Source organism: Calidris pugnax, unplaced genomic scaffold (assembly GCF_001431845.1).
Source record: "Calidris pugnax isolate Ruff unplaced genomic scaffold, ASM143184v1 scaffold294, whole genome shotgun sequence".
NCBI classification, from domain to species: Eukaryota; Metazoa; Chordata; class Aves; order Charadriiformes; family Scolopacidae; genus Calidris; species Calidris pugnax.
The window spans coordinates 559,216-576,303 of NW_015094505.1; the positions used below are offsets into that span (position 1 = coordinate 559,216).

At 48.2% G+C, this 17,088-nt stretch overlaps 1 protein-coding gene across 1 annotated transcript in view; it reads left to right on the forward strand.

The window, feature by feature from the left end:
• MED12 (mediator complex subunit 12) overlaps window positions 1-17,088 on the forward strand; it is a 59,974-nt gene that overhangs the window by 27,439 nt on the left and 15,447 nt on the right. Inside the window, exons 22-42 of the mRNA XM_014963064.1 lie at window positions 773-904; window positions 1,306-1,432; window positions 2,064-2,293; window positions 2,724-2,804; window positions 3,762-3,935; window positions 4,209-4,353; window positions 5,315-5,433; window positions 5,581-5,724; window positions 6,491-6,654; window positions 6,901-7,032; window positions 9,449-9,676; window positions 9,877-10,021; window positions 10,317-10,437; window positions 11,102-11,203; window positions 11,908-12,021; window positions 12,310-12,473; window positions 15,408-15,587; window positions 15,770-15,841; window positions 16,136-16,296; window positions 16,389-16,550; window positions 16,635-16,746. Coding sequence (XP_014818550.1) covers window positions 773-904; window positions 1,306-1,432; window positions 2,064-2,293; window positions 2,724-2,804; window positions 3,762-3,935; window positions 4,209-4,353; window positions 5,315-5,433; window positions 5,581-5,724; window positions 6,491-6,654; window positions 6,901-7,032; window positions 9,449-9,676; window positions 9,877-10,021; window positions 10,317-10,437; window positions 11,102-11,203; window positions 11,908-12,021; window positions 12,310-12,473; window positions 15,408-15,587; window positions 15,770-15,841; window positions 16,136-16,296; window positions 16,389-16,550; window positions 16,635-16,746 — 3,009 coding nt within the window. The remainder of the gene's footprint in view (window positions 1-772; window positions 905-1,305; window positions 1,433-2,063; window positions 2,294-2,723; window positions 2,805-3,761; window positions 3,936-4,208; window positions 4,354-5,314; window positions 5,434-5,580; window positions 5,725-6,490; window positions 6,655-6,900; window positions 7,033-9,448; window positions 9,677-9,876; window positions 10,022-10,316; window positions 10,438-11,101; window positions 11,204-11,907; window positions 12,022-12,309; window positions 12,474-15,407; window positions 15,588-15,769; window positions 15,842-16,135; window positions 16,297-16,388; window positions 16,551-16,634; window positions 16,747-17,088) is intronic.

Genomic DNA, 17,088 nt, shown 5'->3' on the forward strand with positions numbered 1-17,088 from the left:
CTGGGTTGTGCTGTGTTCTTGTTTGTGTTCCACGGGTACTGTGCTGTGTCCGCAGAGAGCTGACTAGGTAGTGGCCTTTGGCCAAGAGATGTGATCTCCATTGAAAAGGATTTCATGCAGCCCTAAGTTGGAGAGATGCTAAAGTGAGAATGGGGGGGGGAGTGTGTCTGTGCTCTAGAAAGTCTACGCTAACAAGTCCGTGTAAGTTTGAGAGTCCACACAGCTAACTGAGGAGTCTCCTGATGGAAGACATCAGTCTGGATATCACATTTATGATAAAGTCATGGTATGTGTTTGAGAGAAGTGCTAGCCTTGTCAAATTCTGGGCTGGCAGCTGCTTCCTGGGAGTCTGGGAGCTCACAGTTCAAGTTCCTCTTAGCCTGGGGGGTGATGTATTTCTGATGTGTAGGACCATAGTGCAACCAATACAACCAGACTCAGTGGTTTGGTAGTTTGCATACTTTGTAGAATGCTGTCGAAAGGTGTGTTTCACTCTTTGCTAAGATCAGCGCTCCATAGGTGGGCTGCTGGAAGAGAGATGATTTTCTGAAGCAAAGCCAGCCTGGAGATTTGTCAAGGGCTGTGGATCACCTCATGTGGCAACGTGGAGTCAAAGCAGCCTTTAGCTTCATATCTGTCCTCTGTGGTAGGAAGAGAGGAACGGTAGCACTCTTCAGCAGAAGACTTGCTGTTCTATCCAACCTGAGGCCTTAGGACTGCTCACCTCTTCTGTTTGGCTCAGGTTCTCACTGTAGTTTGTGTATCTCAACAGATCTCCCCAGATGATGATGCGGTGGTGGCCTTGCTGTGCGAGTGGGCTGTCAGCTATAAACGCTCCGGACGCCACAGGGCCATGGTTGTGGCCAAACTCCTGGAGAAGCGTCAAGCAGAGATAGAGGCTGAGGTGAGTCCTCGTTCCTGGAAGGCTAGCAGCAGTGAAGGAGAGCAGAGGTTACCTACCTCATATTGTCTAACTGCTCCACCAAAGGCAAAGGCTGATAAGCACGATGCCTCTTAACACTGGTGCTGTTCATTATGGCGTTTGCTCCATCTAACCCAAAGTAGGTCATAAATGAGCCTGTGGGATGGTGTGTATCCCATTTCTTGGATACATTTGAAGACAGGTGATTGCAGTGCAGAAGTATTGTCAAACTTGGAGATTCTGAAGTGGTTTACAGAAGCCTGTGTGGTGGCTTTCCTGGAAGTGCAAGATAGAAATTTTGGATTGAAGACTTCTTTTTGGGTTTTATGGATAGTGAGTTTCTCCTCTGTGACAGCAGTTGGTACTTTTTTCTGTTTCTCCAGAGATGTGGGGACTCTGAAGTCGTGGATGAGAAGGGCTCCATCTCTTCAGGCTCTCTCTCGGCAGCCAGCGCTCCTGTCTTTCAGGATGTCCTTATGCAGTTCCTTGACACCCAAGCTCCTATGCTAAGTATGCAATAAGAACTTAGGGTCTCCTGGCTTCTAGCTTTCCCTCTCCTGCAAACTTTGAATCTGTGTGCTATTCTTTTATGTATCTAAATTCTCTCTCTGGCTTCCTTGTCATTCAGAGCATACCTGGGAGAGGCAGGGAAAGCAGCCTGGAGGGCCAGATGACGGAAGGATAAGGTGGAAGCACTTCTGTTAACAGAGTGTTGACCAAGAATAAATTGCTGTAGCCTAATCAGGAATTAAAATTCAGTCTGAGAACTAGAGGGAGGTTTCTGAATAGTAAGTGATAAAGCTCTGGAGTAGTCTCTCCCTGAGAACAGATTCAGGGGGACAGGGTACCGCTCTGTGTGACGCAGCCAACTGTGCATCCAGCAATGACACTTCCACGCTAAAGTCCTTTGCATCTGGTCTGTGAGACTTAACTGGAGAGTTTGTGACTTACTTAATTGCCCCCTGTTGAATCTGGGCTTTCTGCTTGTAGTCCCTGCTGCAATCTCAGAGCGGTCTATCAGTCGCTTACTACGTTGAGATCTCTGGAAACACTTTCTCTAGCCCTAGGTTAGGTGGCTGGTGCTGCTCAGAGTGCTGCAGAAGAACCCTGGTAGCCCTGACTGTCTGTGCTGTCCTTTCAGCTGATCCTGGGAAGGAAAATGAGAAGGTGGAGTTCTTTAACCTGGTGCTGCTGTTCTGTGAGCTAATCCGACACGATGTCTTCTCTCACAACATCTACATGTGCACACTCATCTCCCGAGGTGACCTTGCCATGGATGCTCATGGGCCTCGCCCGCCCTCCCCGTTCGATGACCCTGCTGAGGAGCACGACAGGAAGGAGACGGAGGGAAGCAGTGGCATCAAGCTGGAGGTGAGAGCACAAGCACCGTGGCCCTCCTCTGCACGTTCCTGTGGTGTGCTTGCCCATTTTTACCAGCTTGGGAGCCTCCTTGCTATTCCCTGCTGGAGGGTGTACCAGTGACTCATGCTTCTCCTTCCCCCACCCAGCCTATTTTCCTAGTGTTTCAGTTTGGAAAGTAGAAGGCTGGAAAGGACCTGCAGAGTGTAAAGGGGTAGGCAGGAAAATCTTGCACTGCTCAGAGCAGCAGCATATCACGAGGCTCTCTGTGAGGCCTGTCGATGATATTAGTGTATTAGCCTCCCAACTTGCCAGACACCATGGGTGTGTTGGCACATTGCTGTCACTGTCCCACGTGGACACGGAGTGCTGTACTGTACAAATACTCTCTTATTCCCTGGTGCATCACTGAGATGTGTAAAGCTGCTGGCTCTGTTCCCAGGACACAGGTCTTTCTGAGCCCATGGACATCGACCACAACTCCAGCATGCTCTTTGATGACATGGAGAAGACAGACTTCTCGGTACGTTCCTGCATTTTCTACCTGTTCCTCAGTAAGTAGGTCAGTAGGTTGCAGTGGGACCAGGGACAGCATGTGCCTTGCTTTTGTGTGAGTACTCCCTGTTGTGGTTTGAGGCAAAACAGAATCAATTTTCAGTATTTTTTTCCCTCTATGGCAGAGCGAGTCTGCTGGAAGTGGCTAGGTTGTAAGGCAGCTGACACTGCAAAAAGGTCTATATAACCTGTTTATGCTGTTTGGAGTCCATCAGAGTAGAGTGAGACCCAGTCATTCCTGGGATCTCTTACACTCTGGCCACTGGCAGCCCAGTGTTTGGGCAGGGTAGGAAATGGGCTGCTTGGGAGTGGGTGGGAAATGGATGAGCATGGTAAGACCAGGAGATTGAGAGTGACCAGTTAGTGTTGGCAGGGGTTTTCTTGATGACCTGGGAGAAGACACAGTTCTGCTGTCATCATACTTATCTTTTGCAGGCATAGGTGGTTCTTTTTTCTTTTTTTTTTTTTGAGAAAAAAATTTGCAGGCATAGTTCATGGTTGCAGAACGCTTGGAAGCACTTAGTAATAAAAATAACTTGTGCTGGTTAAAAAAGTCTCAGAGTAGCCACATTCCTGCAGCCATTTCTGGCCTTCCAAGGTACATTAGACAGATGTGATGTGCAGAGCTATGTGACTTTCCCAGGATCCTTGCTTGTTCTGTGGAGGTGGTTGTTCCCAAAATCTGAAGCTGTGGTTATTTATTTCCTGTTGTTGTTAACTCAACATACAACACGGACCAGAAGCAGAAATGGGAATAGTGTCTTAGCACATTGCCTTGGTCATTGCCCTAAGAACTGGATGTTTCTCCAAGCCACCCTCTTCCTGCCCTTGTTTAGGCCTGAGGAGATGTACCTTCCTTCAGCACTCTTCAGTGTTGCATGACCATATTCCCTAGCTACCTTTTCTTGTCCTTTTGTCTCCCTAGATGTTTTCTCCTCCAATGCATTGTGAATCTAAAGCCAGCCCTTCCCCTGAGAAACCAGATCCTGAAAAGGAAGCAAAGCCACTGCTGAAGGATAAGTCTGTGGAAGGAATGCTAGCATCCCTGTATGACCAGCCTCGGCACATCCAGTATGCAACACACTTCCCTATTCCTCAGGTAGGAGATCTCATAACGCTTCCCTGTTGCTGCCTTGTGCTCTGGTCACGGGGTTGCTGTGTTTCCCTACAGTACTGCTTTGGCTGGGTGAGGAACAGTCCTGCTTTCCTGTGTTGCTGCAGGAAGGAATCTACTTAAGATGTCTCCTTGCTTCCTCCCAGAGCAACTTCTGGGATGAAGCTTTCCTTTTCCTTTAGGAGATCCAGATGTGAAACAAGATGAAAGCATTCAGCCTCATGGTTGCTAACACAGTTGTCTCTCTTGGTTCCCTAGGAGGAATCGTGCAGTCACGAGTGTAACCAACGGTTGGTAGTTCTTTTTGGGGTTGGAAAACAACGGGACGATGCTCGGCATACCATCAAGAAAATAACCAAAGACATTCTAAAAGTCTTAAACAGAAAGAGCACTGCAGAGACGGGTTAGTAGAGCTTAAGCCACTCCTTTCTGAAGTAGGAGATTCTTTCCAGTTGGCTGGCTCCTTTGTCTGGAGTCTCACAGTGAAAGGGTTTTATATAATCTACAGTGCCTGGTGAGCTGTGTCAGTCACTGAGAGTCTGGAGTGGTGCTTTGTTCCCAAACACACCAACCAGCAAGTAAGACAATTGGTTTCCTGCTGACAATATCTGTTTAATTGAACTTTTCTTCGTGGGAGGATTAAGTCATATAAGGTTCAGAGTGAGACCGTGGCCAAAACTTTGGCTTTTCCAATTTTATTTTCTTTAGTTCTTGCATTTAGATCCTTGCATAAGAAGCAGAGAGGACTTTGCCTGTGCATATTTGGCAAAGACCTTGATTAAATGTAGCGTACCCTTATGCTCGGGGCACATGCTGAATGCACAGGGTGGGTACTTTGGATAGCTGTGTCAAAATCAATAGAAAGCCTCTGACATCCATCAGCTGAGAATCTGGCTGCAGTATTTTTTCTCTCTTACTCTGCTTTCTGAAAGGTAACTTGAAATTCTTTAAAAGATGGGGTGTTCTGACAAAGAAATTTTGAGGCTGGACATCTCCAATCCAGAACATCTGTTTTTATCAGGGAATCAGTGTACTGAGATCAATCAAGAGAGAAACAAACTCGAGAGAGAGATTGAACAATTGAGAGAGAAAGTGTTTTTCCCCTCCAAGGAGTTACATTCATTTGGGATAAATTAGATGTTAACACTACTGTCATTCTCAGGTTAGGAATTCCCTCCTCAGCAGTATACTGTTTTGAATTCAAGATGGTCCTTATCAGTCTAAGGTCTGGGACTCAAGGTTTTTGGCTTTGCTGTGTGGCAGGGGCTGGTCTTGCTGAGGGACTGTCAGATGCTGATGGTAGAGGCCTCCTCTGATGAGGAAGGTAGCCTGATGCTATTTTCTGACCCTCCCAACTTTGGTAGGTGGAGAAGAAGGCCAGAAGAGGAAAAAGAGCAAGCCAGAAGCATTCCCAACAGCTGAAGATATCTTTGCAAAGTTCCAGCACCTTTCTCACTTTGATCAGCACCAAGTCACATCTCAGGTATGAAACTTTCAAGGCTGCTGTCCTTCTTGGGCCCTGACTGCGTCCCTTTATGTTACCGAGAGCAGCTCGGAGAGAAAGGGAGGTGGGCCTGCTGAGGGACTCCTGCAAGGGGAGGTAGTACTGTGTGTTGCCTTGTGCTTGCAGGTATCTCGCAATGTCTTGGAACAGATCACCAGCTTTGCCTTGGGAATGTCCTACCACCTGCCTCTGGTACAGCACGTGCAGTTCATATTTGACTTGATGGAGTATTCACTCAATATCAGTGGTCTTATCGACTTTGCCATCCAGGTAAGTGCAGTCTGCTCAAACACTTCCTGGGGAGGGGATGGTCAGCCTGAGAGGCAGCAGATCAGTGCTGTGAGGACTGAGCTGCTCCTGGGATCGTTGGTGACCCTCTGACCTGCGTCGTGGCGGTGGTCAGTGCGGTGCTCCCGGGCTGCAGCTGTTAGGAATGGGTTGGCTGTGGCAGGTAGCCTTAGGGGTTCTGTCCTGAGGATTATTCTTCCAGAGCCTTTCAGGGTTGTCTGCAGAGGACTTGCGTGATGTCTCTGTCCCTGGCTGCAGCAAGGCCTTGTTCTGTGTGAGAAGGGGATCTGTCTCTGGCAGCTCTCCCACCTCACTCCCCTGTAAGGATCCTTGGCACATGGCAGTGCAGGCTGCCTTCTGGATCCTGCTAAAATCCTGGTGCTGTTTCTGCAGCCTGTGCCAGGTGTCTCTTGAAGCCTTGCTATGGTCGCTGACAGAATTGAGGCTGGTAGCCTTAAAAAGGGAGCTGAGTGAGATTTATGCAGGACAGAATTGCCAAACGAGCTGCCTGCTACTATCATCTGTGGCCATATCCCAATCCCTCTCTGATATCCAAGCACTGACAGTCCCTTGTGCTGCCGGAGTGAGATGTTGTGTCTAAGTATGGGTGCCAACTGTTCCAGGGCTACATCTCTAGGCAGAAAGCCCCTGCCAGGTCCTATAGGCTGTGGGTGTGGTGTGCCCGCTCCATTTCTGACCATACCTTACCCCTGTGGCTGTTGAAGGGTTTTTCTGTCATTGGGTACAGTTGCTGAATGAACTGAGCGTGGTGGAGGCAGAACTGCTGTTGAAATCCTCCGACCTTGTTGGCAGCTACACCACCAGCTTGTGCCTGTGCATCGTGGCTGTGCTGCGACACTACCACTCCTGCCTTATACTGAACCAGGACCAGATGGCTCAAGTCTTTGAAGGGTAAGGGAGTCTTCCCCTCACCGTGTGGAAGGAAGCAGCCTCTCCTCTGGGGTCGTGTAAGGGGCAGGGATATAGCTGTGTCCTTCCTAAAAAGGTGGAAACTTCATGCCTGAGGGTTCAGCTCACAGAATTTGCAGGGGATAGGGTGTGTCAGTGAGCACTCTTGCTGTGAGCTCAGGAAGATATCTGTGTAATGAGGTTATTCCTTATTTCTTATTGCTGCAGCATTTTTTTGTCTCTACACAGCCTGTGTGGGGTGGTGAAACACGGCATGAACCGCTCAGATGGCTCCTCAGCAGAGCGCTGTATCCTGGCCTATCTCTACGACCTCTATACCTCCTGCAGTCACCTCAAAAGTAAATTTGGGGAGCTTTTTAGGTGAGTCTGGGGCAGGTGGGAGGAAGTGGGTGCTGACCAGTATAGCACCTTGGCTTAAGTGTTGCTTGTGATCTTGTTTGATGGGATTGTCACTGAGATCCTCTCAATGGGGAACTGAAATCTTGGAAGTAGTGCCTGTTTTAGAGGTGGTAATGACCCAGTGTGTAATTTTGACTATTAGATCGTTAAGTTTTTGGTAAATTGGCTTCAGCATTCCTCTGTACCTCCACAGGTCTGTTCTTAGTCCACTCCTAGAGGAGAAAAGTAGAGAGATCTGTTTCTACCAAACTCTGGTGACCGAGCAGTTTATCCTAATAGTTGTTCTCTGCTTGTACTTAGCTCCCTAATAATCCTTGGACTGCTGCTGAACCTGCTCTGCTTGGTTCTGGGTTTGTTCCTGTACTACTTTGTGCTCCTTATCCTTGCTCTGCCCCTTGGCTCTTCAGGTTCTGCTCTGCTGATGAAGCCCCCAAGGTTCTGTCCTGAGGGCTTACTTTTACTCTGTGCCCTTCTGCCCTTTGCAGTTCTTCTCTTGGGAACTGTGCCCCCACCAGCTCCCTGTGGAGCTCCTCCCTTGGCAGCCTAGAGATGGAGTTCCACACATTTCCCTGGCTTTTTGCTTTCATTATCCTGTGAAGGTGTAATTCTGACAGCCCCGTTATCTGGTAGAATGCTTCACTTTGTCTTCTCTCCCAGCCCCCACTCCGTGGTAGTGGTTCCAGTGCGTAGGGGTATCCATAACCCTTGGTGTTACCCCTCATTGAGGGGCTTTGTGCCCTGGTGCCAGCTGGCTAAAATCCTGGCTGCTGAGAGACTTTGAAGTCTTTTTCTGGACTGAAATGAGAGCGAGAGGGAGTGCTGTGCTATTGAGAGAGCTGGCTAAAATCCTGGCTGCTGAGAGCCTTTGAAGTCCTTTTTCTGGACTGAAATGAGAGCGAGAGGGAGTGCTGTGCTCACAGGTGCCTTGGGGTTCTTTGGAGGAGTCATCACACATACAGAAATGAGAAACCTGCCATTAGTCTCACTGAATCCCCAAAAGCTGTTCAGCAAGGGTTTAAACTAAATGATCATAGATGAAAGGGAATATCCTCCAGCAGGCAAACAATAGCTTAGAGATACAGACAAGGAGTGGGAAGGAGTTTATATTTTGAGGGTGATCCCTCCCTGAGGAGTCCATTAGGACTCTGCGAGGGCTTCTGCTGTTCTATGCATCAGAAGTTGTATGAGTGGCCTCAAAACTCTTCATGTAACTGTTACTCGGCGTATAACAATAGAAGTTGGCTGCAGATTGTTGTAGGAGGGCACAGTGATGGTGAGCAGGTGATAAACTGGCAGATGAAGTTTAGTGTTGTTTAAACAAAGTAATGCACGTAGGACTGTCCTGGTTCCCTTCCAAACTCTATGTAGTGATGGATATATACTATTGGTTGGATGAAGGATCTTTGAGCTGTAACAGATACGTGACTGAAAATGCCATCATAGTGTTCAGTAACAGTCAAGAAGCAAATTAAATGTTAGGTATTGTTTTGGAAAGGAAGAGAGCAGACCAGAGAGCATCATTAGGCCACCACTGTAGTCATGGTACATCTGCGCATTGGGGATTGGGGCAACAGGCTCCAGAAGGCATTTCCAGTTAGGCCCAAAGGGTGGTGAGTGGATAATGACCAGAGGTTTGGAATGACTGACTTGTGAGGAACTGAATCTCCTCCCCACAGAAGAGGAAAATTTCCAGTTAGGCCCAAAGGGTGGGGAGTGGATAATGACCAGAGGTTTGGAATGACTGACTTGTGAGGAACTGAATCTCCTCCCCACAGAAGAGGAAAACTAAACGTTCAGTAGGACTTACAATACAAGCAGAAAAAGGAATTAATAGAAAATAACAAATAGTAGGTTCAGAACAAAAGCATAAACTTCGTAGTTCTCATAGTTAACCCGAAACTCATTCCATGTTGTGGAAAAAATTCTACTGGACTCCAAAAGTAGCTGGACAAATTTGCAGGAGGAAAATCTGTTGAGGAGGGCATTATCTTTAACTGAAAATCGGTGAGCCTTAAGTTGCAGCAGGATGGGGAAGGATGCTGGAAAACAGTATTGCCACATACCTGCCTTGCTCTTAAACTCTCCTCTGGGCATCAGCTGTTCCGATGCCAAGGGCTGAGCTAAGTGTTCCCCCAACCTGCCCTGGAATAGCCATTCCCATGTTATGTTCACTGAGCCCAGGGGTAACCTCCAGGTGTTTCCACAACAAAGAATCAGCTTCACTCTTTTGGGAGAGTCTCTGTTGGTACACAGTGATCTTGAGTTTCCCCCCTGTTCTTGCCAGGGAGGGCTTGTCTTGCACAGGATTGCTTTGCTTATTAGAGTTCAGTGGAAGTTTAGTTTTTTGTTTTCCTCATCTCTCTTCTGTCTTGTTTAGTGACTTCTGCTCCAAGGTGAAGAATACAATCTACTGCAATGTTGAGCCATCTGACTCCAACATGCTATGGGAACCAGAGTTCATGATTGACACCATTGAGAATCCATCTGCACATAACTTTACCTACACCAACCTGGGCAAGAGCCTCAATGAGAATCCAGCCAACCGCTACAGTTTCGTCTGTAATGCACTTATGCACGTGTGTGTGGGACACCACGATCCAGACAGGTGAGAGGCAGAGCTTTCATGGTTTTATCGAGATAGTAATACCTTTAGGTGAGGTTTAGAAAGCCCATTGCCATTCCTTGGCTGTCTGGAGGTGTGAGGAGTAAAGAGCCACGGCCGGGGTCCCTTAGAGAGTCACTGACCTGATGGCACGCGCGAGTAACAAAGCTGACAGTCTGCTTTTTTCATGATTTATTTATCAGGGTGAACGACATCGCTATCCTGTGTGCTGAGCTAACGGGCTACTGCAAGTCTCTGAGCGCCGAGTGGCTGGGGGTGCTCAAAGCTTTGTGCTGTTCCTCCAATAACGGGACCTGTGGCTTCAATGATCTCCTCTGCAATGTTGATGCAAGTGCAAACATACAAATGGGGAAAAGGAATTGAAGCAGGAGTGGAGGGATCCCTTGGGAGAAGGCAGAAATGAACAAGGGGTGGAGGCTTTGTCTTCTGAGGACAGGGGACAGGCTTTGAACACCGGGGCTACCTTTTGGGGTTTGTTGCAGCCTGGGCTGATCATGGATATTGACCTGGGGTTATGGGCCCTTTTCCCCCCCTCCCCAGCTCTTAGGCAATCTGAGGAATTGCTGACAGAGGGAATGAGGCAGAGACTGTTGTGATCACTGGCTGATCTCCTCTCTTCCAGGTCAGTGACTTATCTTTCCATGATTCCCTGGCCACCTTTGTTGCCATCCTCATTGCCCGGCAGTGCTTGCTGCTTGAGGACCTGATTCGCTGTGCTGCTATTCCCTCACTCCTCAATGCTGGTAAGTGTGTCCCTGCAGAAAGCTGGGCTTGGGTCCCAGTTCTGGCTCAAAGTCTTGTGCTTGATGGGTATTTGTGAACCACATAGTTGTGAAACATGCCTCCAATACTTCTTTTATAGAATGGTACTTAAGAATTGAATGTTTTACTTTAGAGAGTTTCTGGCTTTGTGGTTTCTGTCAAAAACTGGTTGTGCTAAGGCTTTTCAACATCTTGCTCTCTGGAGTTTGTGTGCAAGCTGAAATCAGCACAGAGATGTTATCAGCCACGCTGTCTGACCAGTGTGCTCAGCCCAGAACTCCAGCAGTACTCCTCCCACTGTTCAGCTTAGCACTTTGGCTAGAGCAGCCAGCTGACCAGTTGGGCCTACATACTCTGCCACCAGCCTTCCTAGCTTTGCTCTGGGGACTGCAGCATCCAGACTCTGATGGGGTGAAGTTGGGAAGATGGAGCAAGGAGAATGCAGTGCATGTCGTCGGGGATAACACCGATGGATTTGCTCACTCGCATGTTAATTGCTGCATGTGCTCCATATTTGTAACTACAATAAGGCTGCTGAGCTTCTCAATGGGCTGCTGCAGGGCAGTGCACTGTGAATAGCTTTTGGATTGAGAATCAGCTGTCCTGGTGCTTGAGAAATCTCAGTCGGCTGTTTTCTTTACATAGCCTGCAGTGAACAGGACTCAGAACCAGGAGCACGTCTGACCTGCCGGATTTTACTCCATCTGTTTAAGACTCCGCAGCTGAACCCATGCCAGCAGGATGGCAGTAAGTGAATGACAGTAAAGCCTTTCTTTATTGTGAAAGTACTGAGGCTTTTGCACCTTGAGAAAAGAGATACTGGACCCTATGATTAGAGATCATGACCTGCTTGCTTTGAATAAAGCAGGCAAAGCCTGATACACTGCTTTCTGCAGAGGACAAGGAACAATATCCTTCCGTTTATGTCCCTTCATGGTAGCCAGGCATTTTGGGGAGGAGGCCCTTGGAGGTAGCAAACCAGCCAGTAGAGGTGGCCATGCTGTCACTAAGCCATTAAAATAATGATCACTTTTTTTTTTTTTTATGTCTAAGGCTTTGTATAGCCTCTTAACTTGGTGCCAGAAGCTGCTATTTTACAGCACTCCCTTTTTGTGTGATGGTGGAAACAGTCCAGGAGGCTCTGTTCTTGGCTCCTCATCAGTATCCTGATAGCTGGGATCTCTAAATCTAGCCTGCGTTCTAGGTTAGGGTGCTGTTGAAGCTTGGAGTTCATGACACAGGCACTGCTCCCCGTTTGGATTTCATGGTTGAGTTGTCACAGCGTGGTTGGCACTACGCTTTGTGAAACGTAATTAAATTGACCCCGTGTTATGGCTGGGAAAAGAACTAGCCTGGGGATTCTCAGAGCTGGGCTCTGCCATGCTGGCTGGCACGTCCTTCAGGCAGCTCTGGAGCTCTGGTATTGCCCTTCTCCACTGTCCTCTCTGCAGACAAACCCACGGTGGGGATCCGCTCTTCCTGTGACCGTCACTTACTGGCAGCGTCCCAGAACCGCATCGTGGACGGAGCGGTCTTTGCAGTGCTGAAGGCTGTCTTCGTTCTGGGTGTGTACCTGTCTTAGCCTCAACCTGTAAGAATGTTTTCTGGGGAGTTGGGAGAAGGGCACTGTGCTGCATGTGTTGGCTCTGCAGAAAGCCAGAGGAGATCCGTTTTGGTGAGTGTGTGGCTTGTCTGAAGCCCTCTGGTTGAGGTGTAAACGTGCTTTGTGTTTCTTAGCTGCACAGAGATCACTGATGGCAGAGAGAGCTTACAAATCCTAAAATTTGGGTGGGTCAGGCTTTGGGTTTAACACTGATGGTTAAGTGACGCTTGTGCTTTTTTTTTTTTTGTAGGAGATGCAGAACTGAAAGGCTCTGGCTTTTCCCACCCTGGAGGTGTGGATGACCTGATGGATGATGAGCTGGGCACCAGGAAGGCTGGTGGTCGGGTGGTAACTGTAGAGACAGCCAGCTTGGATATTTATGCCAAGTATGTGCTGAGGAGTATATGTCAACAGGTGAGTCTGCCCCGTCTCTAGGTTTGTCCTTATCCCTTCTGCAGACGGATATATCCCATGTGACTTCCTGCAGGCATTTCCTTGGAACACCAGTAAGGGACCAGTGATGGTTGTGCCACATGATGGCGCTAAGGATTGCTCGCCATTAGCCAAAAAATAGAGGCCAACACTGGCAAGAATGAGGTGTTCCAGTATGCAGGGACTGCACATCCCCTTTGCTTTGGCAACAGCACAGGGCTCACGGCCAAGGAGGGTTTGGGGAGCACTTTGCTGAGATGTGTGCTGGAGGCAGAGAAGATAAGCATGAGAGGGACAGGTTGTTGAAGTGATAAATGGTGCCTTTCAGAACTAAGCTGAAGTGTTGCTTGCAGCCAGGCTGTTAATGTATCCCTGGGCTTTGCAGTGCCCTGTTTAGTTAATTAAAGGAACAACAACAAAAATCTTTTGCTTAGCCTAATCTGACAGCACCGATATTTCTGCTCCTTTGTGGAAAATGAACATTTGAGGAACTGAAACCTGGCTAATAAAGTAGTTGGTTGCAGAGCGGAGTGGCTGTTACCAGTACTATGTGAAAGTGGGTGTTGAAGGGTGTCCTTGGCCTTGGTTGCCAATTTATTCTGTCAACAGGAAAGATGCAGAGTTACAATTTGAAACCTGTACTCTGTTACTAATGTGTAAACACAACATGTTGGTACTGGGTTGTCCTCATGCTTTATGACGCTGCCGTTTATTGGTTGGCTCACTCTGTAGCAATGTTACTGGGCTGCCAAAGAAGAACTGGAGCCACCTATTTACAAGCATAAATTCAACATACTTGATGTTACTGAAACCCGACTGGAGCATTGACAGAAGTAGATATTCCCTTGCTGGTCCTGGTCTATGTAGGAAGGACTCACAGTAGGAAGAAAGCACGTCTGTGTACAGGAGGGAGTAGCAGGGTCAGGTATCACTGCTCATACCCATTGCTGGCAGCGCTGGTTATGTAGGAGTCAGCATTCCAGGAGACCCCAGTGAGGACCACCAAATTGTGCCAGAGCTTCTGCAGCTGTAAAGAGCTGGTAAAATGATATGTTTAATATTAGCACCTCCAGCGTGAATGGTGGATGCGGCAAAACTCACACTATCAATTCTGATTTGTCATGGAATGCCCTAAACTAAAGGTTATGATTTCTCCGAGTCAAAAAATGTTGCATCTTGTATTCAGGTGTATATTTTGTAATAGACTTCATCATGAGGGGGTGGGGAAAAGGAACAGATAATAGAATTAAGTTAAAGGTTTCTTAGGTGCAAATGATTATGATATAGTTGCTGGTCTGCCCTTTAGCCTGTTTAAAGTAATAAATGTAATTGTGACTGGCCTTTTGAAAAGGTTAATTTATAAGAGCTGTGATAAACTACAGTGGGAACCGAGAGCGAGGCTTGAGTCAAAGGTGCCACCTGAATCTGGAGATTGGGATGGTGGAATTGAGCACTATGAGCTTGAAAAACGTGCTCAGAGTGCTCTCTTGTGAAGAGGCAGATGAGGGACTCTGTGTTGGCAATATGAAGCCTTCAGCAGTGGCTGCTTTGTAAGGAAATGTTGCAGACAGAGAGGCTAGAAGTCCCTCAAGGTTGAAGACGGTAGTTGACTTCATATTTAATTGTGAGATTATACCAATAAAAGGGTCAGAGAGGAAGTCTGAATGCTTGTAGGAAGCTGAGCAAGTGACCAAAAGGGTCTTCTCAAGGATAGGCACATTACATACGCGAGGAAGAGACACTTCAAGAGGTGATGATGTAGCAACACTGAAGGGGAGAAATGCAGTAGGTGTTGGAGATACCACCAGATCACGTCTGTTGGCAAAGCAGGAACTTCACCTGGGGTGAAGCCAAAAATCTAGGCTGAGGTTTCACAAGGATTTATAACCAGAGATTTAGCCTTTCTGATCTTTGTGCCCTACCTTGTGCTTAGAGTGCTCTCTCCTGCTGAGAGGGACTGTTCCCAGCTTTCCATGCTTGGCACCAGCAACTCTGCTTTGTGAACTGTACCCTCATCTCTTCTCTGGCTGTCACTTGTCAGTGGAAGAGTTCTCTGATCAGACTTGCTCTGCAGCTGCAGAAGTGCTTACGTAGCAGTCCTCTGTAGACTTTAATTTCATGAATTTGCCTAATTGATTTTTCAATATGAAAAAATCCTGCAGTAACGAATGCTTGCAGGTTGGTTGTCAGTTGTGTGAGGTACCTACCTCCTGTTTGTTATGGACACTGCTGCCTTTATTATTATCATACATTTAGGGACCACCAACTGAAACGGAGAGGTTGACAGTGATGGTTTTCTGTCTACCTTCTCATGATTTGTGACTTTATAAATGACTTGTGTCCAGTCAGTTGTTTACCCTTCCAAGCTTTGAGGAGTAAAGTCATTGTTTTTTACTAAGGCTGGCAGTGTGTTTTCCATCCCTATTTGAGAAGTTGGGGATGTGCTTTTCCTTAAGACATGTTCTAGTTTTTAGCCTTAGCTGCAGCCCTGAGTTATTTAATTTAGGACAGCTCCAGGGCTTTGTTGTGCAGGAAATAGACCAAATGATTTTAAGTGATTTCTTCTGATCTTTTGAACCCACGCAGCATTGTTGATGGAACCTGGGCATGGCAGTGCCTGTGTGCTATTAAATCATACCAATATTTTATCAAAAGAAACAGCAGCTACTACGTTTCACCACTGCTGACTTGTCAAAGTTGATGTTTCCTCTGTTGTGATTGCTGTGCTGTGCCTGACGCCTGCTGAATCAGGATAGCACAGTTCATGAAGAGAAATAATTATCAGGCATAACTGCGTACTAATAAGGCTTTTGTGAGTTTGATGTGTTCCCTGCATCTCCCCGAGGCTGGAGGCAGGGGTGCTGGTTTGGGATCAGACATCAGTTCCTCTGTGCTGACTCTGCCCTCGTCTTGCAGGAGTGGGTAGGTGAGCGATGTCTGAAGTCCCTCTGTGAAGACAGCAACGACTTGCAGGATCCTGTCCTGAGCAGCACGCAGGCCCAGAGGCTGATGCAGCTGATCTGTTACCCACACCGGCTGCTGGACAATGAGGAAGGAGAAAATCCTCAGCGGCAGAGGATTAAACGCATCTTACAGGTGCAGGCTCCTGGCAGAATCTGAGAACATCCTAGTAATTGCCTAATGTCACGTTAGAGTGGGGTTGCCCAAAATACCCACACTCTGAGGGGTCTGACACTCCTTGTCATGAGAGCTGAGGGTGTGGGTTGACACAGTTTGAACTGAGATAAGGACTCACATGATGTGTGCATGTGTTGCAGAATCTGGACCAGTGGACCATGAGGCAATCCTCGCTGGAGCTGCAGCTCATGATTAAGCAGACAGCCAGCAATGTGAGTGTCTGCTCAGAGGGACCATGCGGGGGGGGTGTTGCCAGTGGTGAAGTGGCTGCTTGGGAGGTGGCTGCTTGGGAGGTGGCCTGGCAGAAGTGAGAATAGGAAGGGAGTAAGCAGAGAAGGACTCAGGCCTGTGAAAGCTGAGCACGAGAAGGATGCGATGAGTCTGAGGCCCAAAGAGCAGCAGCTGCAGGGAAGTTGGCAAACTGGGTTTGTACTGAGTTGCGACGTTGAAATGTGGTGGGTTGCTCTCAGAGAAGAACTTGGCTGTCTTTTCTTCTCTATCTCCAGGAGATGAATTCCTTGTTAGAAAATATAGCCAAGGCCACTATTGAGGTGTTCCAGCAGTCAGCAGAGACCAGCTCTGCTAGCTCTGCTGGCAATGGAGTCAACAATATCAGTAGCTCAGCAAGTGCTGCACCTGCCAGCAACAAATCCAAACCCATCCTCAGGTAGGTGTAGTCCCACCATGCAGCTGCCGTGCAGACAACTCCGGATCATGGGTTGGATTGCAAACTGCTTTTCTCCCCCTGTGTTGTCACAGCTCCCTGGAGAGATCAGGAGTGTGGCTGGTGGCCCCTCTGATTGCCAAGCTTCCAACATCAGTGCAGGGCCATGTGCTGAAAGCTGCTGGAGAAGAACTGGAGAAAGGGCAACATCTGGGGTCATCGTCCCGCAAAGAGCGGGACCGCCAGAAGCAGAAGAGGTGAGTCCTGGGGAAAGGGCAGGTGATCTTGCTGTGCTGATCCCCCAGCCTGGCAGCATGGCTTCATCTTGGTTCTCTCTGCAGCATGTCCCTCCTGAGCCAGCAGCCATTTCTGTCGCTGGTGCTAACATGCTTGAAAGGACAGGATGAGCAGCGGGAAGGCCTCCTCACCTCTCTGTACAGTCAGGTCCAACAGGTAGGTGCCTTGCTTCTCCAGGAGGCAGGCTAGTGGGCATGTCCTTGGGGATGTTGTCTGTCTGCCCCTGTACTGGGCACTGGTGAGGCCTCACCTCGAGTACTGTGTCCAGTTTTGGGCCCCGTACCATAAAAAAGACATCGAGGTGCTGGAGCGGGTCCAGGGAAGGGCGACAAAGATGGTGAGGGGTCTGGAGAATAAGTCTTATGAGGAGAGGCTGAGGGAACTGGGGTTATTCAGCCTGGAGAAGAGGAGGCTGAGGGGAGACCTTATTGCTCTCTACAACTACCTGAAAGGAGGGTGTAGAGAGATGGGGGTCGGTCTCTTCTCTCAAGTCACAGG